A 10,470-nucleotide genomic window follows, 5' to 3' on the forward strand; every position below is an offset into this window, starting at 1 on the left:
TATCCTGGTGCAGAAATTCCTCCCAAGTATCTGTCTCCATCCTGCTCAAGGCCTGGGCACCACACCTGCATTGTCTCTGGCTTGTCCCTTTCCACTGACCTCCAGAGCTAGTCAGTGGCCAGATTCTGTCTGTTCCTCCTCCATGATATGTGCCCTCTCCATTCCTACTGCTCTGCCTGACTCAGGCCCTCATGGCTTCCTCGCTTACATACTCTCCTAACTTCCTCCCATTGCCACATCCTATGCAGTTATAATGCACACCTGCTGTGAGCATATGGGGCTCAAGGAAGGGAGGGCCAAGAAGGCTAATAGTAGGATGGAGAGGTCCCTTGGGGCTGAGCTTGAAGGCCTAATGTTGTGACAGTCCAGATGTTGGAAGTAGGACCAATGTGTGGAAAGGAAAGGAAACCAGATTGTAGTTCAGAATAAAGAGAACTATATACCCATTAGGACTATCCAACAATGGAGGCAGGGATTTTGTGAGGTAGTGAGTACCACATCTCTGGAGATGGAGAGATCAGGACCACAAAGAAAATATAGAGGAGGTGGCACAGGCTTAGAGGACACCTGACTTCCTCTTAGACCTATTGAATTGGAAGTTGTGGCAGAACATTTATATGGAAATCTCTTTAAAAATGAGAACTCACTATAAATCTGGGAGTCATTCGGCCGGGTGTGGTGGCTCATGCCTGTAATCCCAGCACTTTGGGAGGCCGAGGCGGGCGGATCACGAGGTCAGGAGATCGAGACCATCCTGGCTAACATGGTGAAACCCCGTCTCTACTAAAAATACAAAAAATTAGCCAGGCACAGTGGCGGTTGCCTGTAGTCCCAGCTACTTGGGAGGCTGAGGCAGGAGAATGGCGTGAACCCAGGAGGCGGAGCTTGCAGTGAGCTGAGATAGCGCCACTGCAGTCCAGCCTGGGCGAAAGAGTGAGACTGTGTCTCAAAAAAAAAAATCTAGGAGTCATCCACACAGAGAGGATAATTGAAATTTCGAATATGGATAAGGTTGCTCTAGGTGCAAGAGAGAAGAGGGCCAAGAGCTGAGCCCTGGAGAAAACTCTCTCTCTCTGTCTCTCTCATATATCAGGGAAGAGCAGATGTTGGAGGAGAAGGAGTATAATGTCACATACACCATGTAAAAGCCTGCTCTAGGCAAGAGGGGTGGTAATTACAAGTATCAGACACTGCTGAGAGGTCAAACTAGTCAGAGAGACAAGGCCATTGGATTTGGGACTGGTGTCATACCAGTATAACTACTCCCATCTACCACCTAGCCCTTGAAATTGTTCACATTAAAATGAGAAAATGTATGCAAGGTGCTCTGCATAATGGTCATTCACCAAATGATAGTTATTAGAGCCACTCTATTTGATATGAAGAAAAGAAGGGATACATACAGTCTTCTAGGGGGAAAAAAGATGGTGGAACAGAAACAGCTAGGAAGTGCTGATCTGTAGCACATTTACTTCCTGATGGGCTTTGGCTTGTTTCTGTCTGACGAACCTATGCTCATGGTTGCTGCATGGGTCCTCGGCAAGTATGCCTGCATGTGTATATGTGCACATGTGTGCACCCCATGATCCCCAGGATGGACAGCATATGGGCAGCAGCAAGGCCAATGTTGTCTTCCTCACATGGCTCCCTTGCCAGGGCTCTCTGCTCCTTCCAGAAGGATGAGTGCCATAGGTTGAAGAATGAGAATTCTATTTCCAAAGCAATTAAAGACTTGGCAGAGATGGTCAAAAGGGGTGCCCACAGTGTAAATTGGGTTGGAAGGCGTCAAACTACATACTACTCCTTAAGTCTCTTCAGGGCCCCTATGAATAGCTGTTAAGAATGATACCTTCAGGGTATTATTCAGTGACCCCACCCAGCCTGATATCACAGCAATATGCTCCTTTGACAGATTATTAAGAAATTATTGAAAAGTATTTTTAAACTGTTACTTTAATAAAAGAGAGGTCAGATCCTTTTATATAGCGAGTGGGTATACTTTCTTATAAATTGCCATGTGGCTTTTAGCTTCTTTATATAGCTCAATTACAGGTGCCTGAACACATTGTAACTCTGAGCCATGATTCTGGGGCTGAGTTCTGCTCTCCTTCAAGTGTGGTGAAATCTGCTTGTTGCGAAGATCCTTTGTAGAAATCTCTCTTCCATTTGCACCGGCTGACATCATAAGAAGTTTGCAAAAGAAAGAAATATATTCCACCTGATGACATTAGAGTTGCTCCTCTATGTTTGCATTTGACTTGGTTGGAATTACTTGAGTTTTCAAGTTGTGACCTTCCCACATGTTAACTGGCAGAGCTTGAGCAGCCATCTTGGCAGACATGCAGTATTTTCTAAGGCAGAAGACAAAGGGTTTTTTCATCCATTATTAATTGATGTTACTCTTTTCAGCAGACCAAACATGATTCTACTATACAGCTGCCAAAATTGTTCTAGACCCAAAAAAGAAGAAGAAGTCGTTCATGTTCAAGTATTTCTTATTATTTACCTAACTTAGCAAATATTTCCTTCAGCTTTTCAGCCTGATTTTGGGGGCCTGATTATTTATATACTAATCGGTATATAGCAGTTGGGTATCTTTTATGAGCAGTGCTCCCTGCCATTTTGGTATTACTGTGGCCAACTCTAAGAAAGCAGCGTTATTCCAAAAGAATGTGAGAGTTTTGCCAAAAGAGAAAATAACACCTAAAACCATTATGCATGATCCATAGGATGTGAGGTTGCAGGCTAGGAATTGTGTGTCTCCCAAGGTATTGCCTTGGTGTCCAACAGGTATTACTGGAATTTGATTACTTCTTCCTCTCTTCCCCTTCATCTCCACGTTCCTGCAATTTGTAGGTATCCAATTGGTTTGGCAACAAACGAATCAGGTACAAGAAGAATATTGGCAAGTTTCAGGAAGAAGCCAACCTCTATGCTGCAAAGACGGCCGTGACAGCTGCACACGCAGTAGCAGCAGCTGTGCAGAACAACCAGACCAATTCGCCCACCACACCAAATTCCGGTGCGTACTGGGAGCTCGCTCCCCAACTGGCCCAGGCAGCCTTATGCCACAATGCCCTGTCCCACAGGCCAGGAAACAAGAGCCATATTGAGGACAGAGTGGACTAAAAAGGAAGATTTATGCTCAGATGCAGGCTTGTTCTTGAGATGGGTGAATGAGTGGAAGGCCAGAGCCTGTAAACCCACTCTTCACAGTGAATGCCACTCACTAGTAGATTATGGAACTTTTACACTTAGTAGTGGCTTTCAGTTCAGTAATTAGGCAGAGTGCTATCGCTCATGACTGTTTTAGCTATCTCTTTCCAGATACCACTTTAGGGTCAGTAGTGGTCTGTGGAGAGTGAAATAGCAAATGTGGGAAATGCAGCAGTTGCTGTGTGTGAGGAAGCTGGAATGCTGGAGGGAAGCGCGGCAGTGCTTTCTGCCCAGTGCCGCTGTCCTTTCTCTGCCTTTCGGCAGCACTGTCTGAGCGGGGCTGACGGCATGCTTAGTAGGTGGATAGCTGTGAGGGTTATGGTGCTTAATACATGCATGCAAGATTCTTGGATCCTCGTCCGGTACATTTTGGCTGCATTTTATGTGACATTTATGAGGGGGTTAGAAATACTTTAAAATTTCAGGGAACTTGAATAACAATGAAAGATGTGCGGCTAGTCCAAACAGATGGACTTGAGTAGTAATTCCAGGGGCTTTTCTGAGAAGGTCTCTTAACTATATCTTTAGAAGTTCAGAAAGTAGGGGGTTTTTTGTTTGTTTTGTCTTGTCTCCTCGCCCCCACAGTTCTTTTTAATGGCACATAAAAACAGGTGAAAGGAGAGGGAGGTACATGCATAGCTAAGAAAGAGCTCCTGGAAAAGTCTCTTCTCTGGGTGGCTGTCCACCGTGACAGTTAGCCATGTTGACAAGCTTGTGTAATGACTAAATCCTGGAGATCAGTGGAAACAAGGGGAAGGGTCCAGGCCAGCTGCTGGGTGTTTTGGTTTATTTTTTCTTTTTAATTTATTTTGATTTGTCTCTTCGTTTTTGTTTTTGTTTTTTAAGTTTGGGCTTCCCCATTGATGGGACTTCTCCTAGATGTGGAGTGACTCACAGGACCCAACGCTCTGGAGTTACTCTCCATCCTCTTAGATCTGGAAATGCTTTATGTTGTGCACAGCCTTTCCCTTCTGTACTTTTTCTCCTCTCCCTGCCTCTAGGTCTTTGAGGATTATGTGTGTAGCTCTCTGTTATTCAGCTACTTAACTCTTTCCTTTCCAGGTTCTTCTGGTTCTTTTAACCTCCCAAATTCTGGGGACATGTTCATGAACATGCAGAGTCTGAATGGGGATTCTTACCAAGGGTCCCAAGTCGGAGCCAATGTGCAATCACAGGTAGGAGAAATGCCCCAGTGGGGCCTTTCTAGCAGGGTAGGGTTTGGGCTCAAAACTCCTTCCTCTGACCCCATGGAAGTGGTCTACACATCCATGCAGAACCTGTGCTGGGTGCTTCCAAACGGGACCCATCTGCCCCACCATTTAATTTAATGAGAAGTCAAGTGAACAGTGACTTGTGATGATTCAAACCTGATAAACTTTGTGAATGCATTCGGCTCTGGCTTGAGCTCATGGAGAGGGATTGGGTGCATCTTAGTTTTGTCACAAAATAGAACAGAAAAATTGAGTGTGCCAGTGTGTATATGGTTTAAGAACGTGTTTCTGTTTCATTTCTTAAGTTAGAGTACAAAAACCTGAGTTCTTAAATTATAACTCTATAATTTCTACTCTTTTCTTGTCCTCTTAATTGAGAACAGAACTACTCATATAGTTTTTATACATCTAGATGTGTGTGTATGAGACACAGAGAAAGTGAGAGAGAGAGAAAGAGAGTTGAGATAATTCCATATACACAATTCTAAGTAGGTTTTCACCCACAGCCACATCCATTTGGTTGCTGTAGATGGAAGGTTGCATTGCCATGAAGATGTTATTGTTTGGCTGGTATGAAAAACAAAGATTTGTGAGTTTAAATATGCAAAGAATCGTTGAAATTCTGCCAGTCACATTTGATTGATAAATTTGTCTTTCATTGAACATGTTAAACCCTTGTGGCACACATAATTCAAATTATTTCCTTTTGTAAGTGATGACGTTTTAATAGATTTGGGATGATGAATTTTGTTTTGTCTCACTTCTAGGTGGATACCCTCCGTCATGTTATCAATCAGACGGGAGGCTACAGTGATGGCCTTGGAGGAAATTCACTGTACAGTCCACATAATTTAAATGTGAGTACTCCAGGGAGCCAGCTGTAGGAGAACAGTGTCAGGTAAACAGTGACTAATAAAGAAATTAATAGCCATTTGACCTGGCTTCTCATCTTTTTGGCAGGTAGGGAAGGCAGCGTCTTTGCTGCACTTTTATTTTAGGAACCTAAATGCTTGATGCTGCCTAGATACCTTTAGAAGTCCTCATAGATGCCCAGAAGTGGCTGGTGTCCTGTCATCAGCAGGGACTTAAGCATCAGCCCATTAAGACGCCATTTCCTACCATCAGTGCTGTGTTCCAGGGAGACAGTAGAAAACAGGTCATTTATCTTAGAACCAGGCAGCAGGAAAAATTCCCAAACGGAACTCAGGTGAAGGTGGTAAGTTTGGAGAATCCCAGGCAGACCAACAAACCAAGCTAAACAAATAATTGTGTTATTAAAAGCATCTTGCTGTATTGTCAATGTGGGATGCACAACATATTTGACAATTTTAATTATGGAGGAAATAATTTTAACTTTTGTAACTACTTCACTACAACTTTACCTTTCCCTCCACTGACATGGATGGAAAATGGCAAAACACACAGCTCTGGAAAAGGGGGAAGGGGGTAGGGGAGCAGGTCATTGTGGTGGTGCTGCGGGGTGTGGTGGATGGAGTCTGGGGTTCTAGACTTAGGAAGGAAATTACCTGCCCAGCTCACGGTAGTAGACTCAGGAAGAAAATGTGCGAAATTCTCCCTTTTTAGGGCCTTGGCTTGGTATGAGAGTAAATATTAATGATTTAAAAAGTGATTGAGGATGTTCAATTGTAAAGGGAAAAAAGGACCATTAAATACTCAAATCTTTTACATTTGAAATGTCAAATCTTTCTTTTTGGGCTTATAAATAACTCATAATAACCCACAACAAACCATATAAAAAGGCTTTTAGTTGCATTTCTCCTTTTTCATTTAAGTGTTTTGAAATGCTTCAGAGAATGTGCGATATCCTTATCAACATGATAAAATATGAAACTGTGATTGCCTGCAGCATTTTACAGACATGAATTCCATCTTCACTGATGAGGCTTGATAAGGCACTGTTGTATAATACAGTGCATAATCTCAAACCACCAGAGTAAGGATTAATTTATTTTGAAAAAAAAAAGAATGCTTGCTGACAACCTCTCCTCCAGCTGCCACGCTGGGTAAAAATATTGTACATTTGTTGTTTATAAATTTGGATAAAAGAAGAATGATGTTTACTTCAGATGGAATATCTTTAGACCTGTATCTGTGTGAGAGTTTTTCTTTTCCTAAGTAGATTTTCATACCTGAGGGGGGAAACAGCTCACCTTTTAGAGAAGAGGATTTCTGAGAGTCCACCGAACACACATGAGCATGTCATTACCAACCTGGCAAAACAGAGGCTTTAAAACAATACCACCATAGCTTTTTTTTTTTTTAATACTGTTTCCTTTTGTTTTTCCTAACCTGAATTTGATATGCCTGAAGCCTGGAAAATCCTCTTCCCGTAGGGTCTGGTCATCTCTGTGGGGTTGTTAGGTCATAGAGGTAGAAAAGGTGCTTTGCATGCCACCTCTGCAGTGAATTAGAAGACAGGGAGTTCTCCAGGAACTGTGATCACGGGAGAAGAAACAATGGCTGCCACATGCTCATCTAGGAGCTGTATCCAGGCTGGGCAGGGAATCTAGACAGTTCTCAGCAGCCTGGCAGCCCAGGCCTGAAAAAGGGCATTTTGGATGGACTTGCAGAGGAAGTTGCAAGTAGATGTGAGGGAGGCAGGAGGCACCTTATGACCCACCCTGACATTGGTGTGGGAGGTCTGGTTCTAGGGGCAGCATGGAGGCAGAGGGTGGTTGGTGCTGCAGGCACGGGGAGCCAGCTCACCCTCGCCTCCTCTCCAGAAAGGCCTGCCCCGTCACTTCCACTCAGTGTTCCCCAACTCACGAGGCTGGCACCTCCCTATTCTTGACTGACATAAAAATATGTAGCGACAAGCTGTCTGCCACAGCAGAAATCTGATCAGACATTGATTTCAGCAATTGCCACTATAGGCCAAGACATAAGGCAAATTTGTTTCTGAGTACGGTTATTGCTGCTGCAGGTCTGAGGCAGGAAGGGCCAGCAGCATGTGGAAGGTGGGAGCAACATCCCAAATAGGAGCCTCAGCCACAGATAATTGGAATACAGATTTTAACAGTGTGTGCTGCTCTGCGGCTCATGCATTTTCATTCTGGAAGATCCTATTTGGAGGGAAATTCTGGCCTTCACTTTCCAAGGGTTACAGTAGCTGGCTGTCAGGCGTGTATGGAAAAAGGGTGGGCAACTGCTTCTCTGTGGAAATATGATTAAGCCGGGGTGAAGTTTAGACTTCATGGAGCCCAGAGTTTCACTGAGGCATTGCATTGAGCTTCTCCACTGCTCCCTTCTTAAGAAATTTCTTTTTGAGTCACTTTAGTTTTACCAGCAGATCAAAGGCCGAGCTTGATGCCAGCATGGGCCTCACTGAAGCCCTTCTTCAGCATGTTGATTTATTGCCAAGTCTTTACTTGATGGGATGGATTTGTTTTACATGCATTTAATCCCACTTTAACACATGCTGCCAACTCCTGCCACAGTGGGTTTAGAAAATACATTTTGCTAATGCATCTCTGCTCTTATGTTGTCATCTGGGTGTTTTAAATTGGGGAGTAGAATTAATATGTAGACGTGCACCCGTTGAACTGTGTTTCTCCTTTCAGGCTAATGGAGGCTGGCAGGACGCAACAACTCCATCTTCTGTGACTTCTCCTACAGAAGGCCCAGGAAGTGTGCACTCGGATACCTCTAACTAATCTCTGGCCACACTTTTCCCTGAGCTGACATGCCTTGATAAGTGCATTCAGAGCAATAGGAGGAAAAGGAAAGCGTTTTTGTAGCCCACCATCTACAGCTTTACTGTAAAACCTCGTCTTATTAGAGAACTTGGTAAATCTGTTTTTTAAGGAATCATAATCATTTGTATTTATACTTAAAAACACACAATGTTAAAAAAAAAAAAAAAGCACTTTATCCAATTAGGCCAAGATTTAACATTGTTGACAGTCCTGTAGCTATTTTATCATAATTTATTATCAATATTTTACATTAATGGTTTCACACTTGCCAATTACTTGGCCTTAAGGGTAAAAAGTACAATATACACTAAACCTCAACCGTTAAAGCAGATGCAAAAATTCACCTCACCTAAATTGAACTTCTTGCATATTTCCATTACTGACTTGGATTGTCTTTCTTTCATATCACTAATGGAGTTGGAATAAAGAGCTGTTTGGCTATCCCTGTTAATGATGGTTGTGTTTAAGAATCTTTCTCGTCACGTTTGTGTTCAGAACTCTTATGTTATAATTAGATCAGAGACTGGTAGCATCGTTTCTCTCTCTGAAAGCACCAGTGCCCAGAGTCTGCTCGGTAATACAATTATGGATCCAGATCGTTCTGAGAGACGAAGATACTTGCTGCTGATAGAGGTGAAAACGAGATCGATCCGTCTGGGGTTTTACGGTGTGCACTGGGTGCTGCACAGACTTGTCAAGGTTTGCTACGTCCTCTGGGCATCCGCAAAAGGCCCTGCTCTCTGGAGTGTTGTATATAGTGTAGCAAAAGAGTATTTATACATCCCACCAATCAAAACACAGCTTTATTACCTCATGCGAACTCATACAAACCAATAGAATTTCAACATGTTCTGTAGCTTAGAGTGCTCACTTACTACCTCTGAACAATACGCTGTAGTTTGTCTCTTTCTTATCTTTTTGCATCTTGTAATTAACTCTTTGTTTCCCTTCATAAAATGTAATGTACATTGTAATCTTTTAAAAGAAAAATCAGGGTTGCATTTGCAACTTTTAAAAAACCGAGAGTGGAAACATTGGGTCTTAATTCAACACAGGATCAGTAAAACTGTTGTAAATACTGAGAAACATTTTGAATGTTCTTCATCTTATTACTAATCCATGCAAAAAAAAAAAAAATCAGCGACTAATTGTGATGCATTCAGATTTCAGTATTCAGTACTGTATATTTCACCCTGTGTAATGGGGCCCCCTCTCCTTTCTCTCTTTTTGTATTGTATGCGATTCTGAAACAGATTGAGTCATGAAAATAATTTGTGGCAGTGATTCTAATGTATTAAAAACGTTTCGTGTTCCTTTCTAACTGGATTACACCCTGGATTGAAAAAGTCTTCCTCGTGGTAGTTATATGTAGTTTCAAACATGAATAAACTTTTTGCTTTCATGATTAAATGTTGATGCAGTTTCTTACTTCACTATTTGAGCCAGCCAAGTGCAGGCAGAGGAGAAACTGCACCCAGCACCAGGCCTGGGAGTGTAACTGCCTGCCTGTCGGAGACCACTCTGAGATGATGGTGAGGCTGGGAGGGAAGGAACAGCTGCTGTTGAGTGTGCAGGCGCCATGCCGCCTACTGAACCATCGTTAGGAGGCCTCACTTGATCCTGATGTGCTCAGTAACACTGCAAGGAAAACTCCCCATTTTCATAGATTAGGGAACTGAAGCTCAGAAAACTTAAGTGAATGCCAAAAGGTCACAGACCTAGGACAGCAAGGGGTCACACCTTGAACCCAGGTCTCTCTGCCCTCAGCTCACACTCTCCTGACCTAGTGATGCCTTTGGCACTTGTTAGATGGATTTTTTTTTTTTTTTTTTTTTTGAGATGGAGTCTCACTCACTGCAGCGTAAAACTCCTGGGTTCAAGCGATCTTCCTGCCTCAGCTTCCTGAGTGGCTAGGACTACAGGTGTACACCACCATGCCTGGCTAATTTTTTTTTTTGTAGAGACATGGCTTGCTATGTTGCCTAGGCTGGTCTCAAACTCCTGGCCTCAGGCAATCCTCCGACCTTGGCCTCCTGGAGCTCTGGGATTACAGGTGTGAGCCACTGGACCCAACTGAAAAGATTTTTTTTTCTAAGTTCACTTATTTTTCTTTTTTAGAGATGGGTTCTGACTGTGTTGTCCAGGCTGGTCTTGAACTTCTGGGCTCGAGCAGTCCTCCTGCCTTGGCTTCCCAAAGTGTTGGGATTACCGGTGTGAGCCACTGCATCTGGCACACATTTGCTTCTTCACCTTTAACTTCTTTACAGTTAAAGACTAACAAGTTTGGAAAGAATGGACCTCAGATGCCACTGAAAAAACAGAATCCC

The 10,470-nt window shown here is 43.2% G+C and overlaps 1 protein-coding gene across 2 annotated transcripts in view; it reads left to right on the forward strand.

Moving 5' to 3' along the window:
• The window catches only part of PBX3 (PBX homeobox 3), a 225,698-nt gene extending 216,145 nt beyond the window's left edge, over positions 1-9,553 (forward strand). The window contains exons 5-8 of one of the 2 annotated variants that reach the window (XM_032165140.2): positions 2,857-3,022; positions 4,279-4,391; positions 5,195-5,284; positions 8,009-9,553. In XM_032165140.2, coding sequence (XP_032021031.1) covers positions 2,857-3,022; positions 4,279-4,391; positions 5,195-5,284; positions 8,009-8,101 — 462 coding nt within the window. In that variant the 3' untranslated portion in view covers positions 8,102-9,553. The remainder of the gene's footprint in view (positions 1-2,856; positions 3,023-4,278; positions 4,392-5,194; positions 5,285-8,008) is intronic. The other variant, XM_032165141.2, reaches the window with a different exon arrangement.
• The last annotated feature ends 917 nt before the right edge of the window (positions 9,554-10,470 follow it).

This window comes from Hylobates moloch, unplaced genomic scaffold (genome assembly GCF_009828535.3).
Source record: "Hylobates moloch isolate HMO894 unplaced genomic scaffold, HMol_V3 SCAFFOLD_10, whole genome shotgun sequence".
Classification (NCBI taxonomy): domain Eukaryota; kingdom Metazoa; phylum Chordata; class Mammalia; order Primates; family Hylobatidae; genus Hylobates; species Hylobates moloch.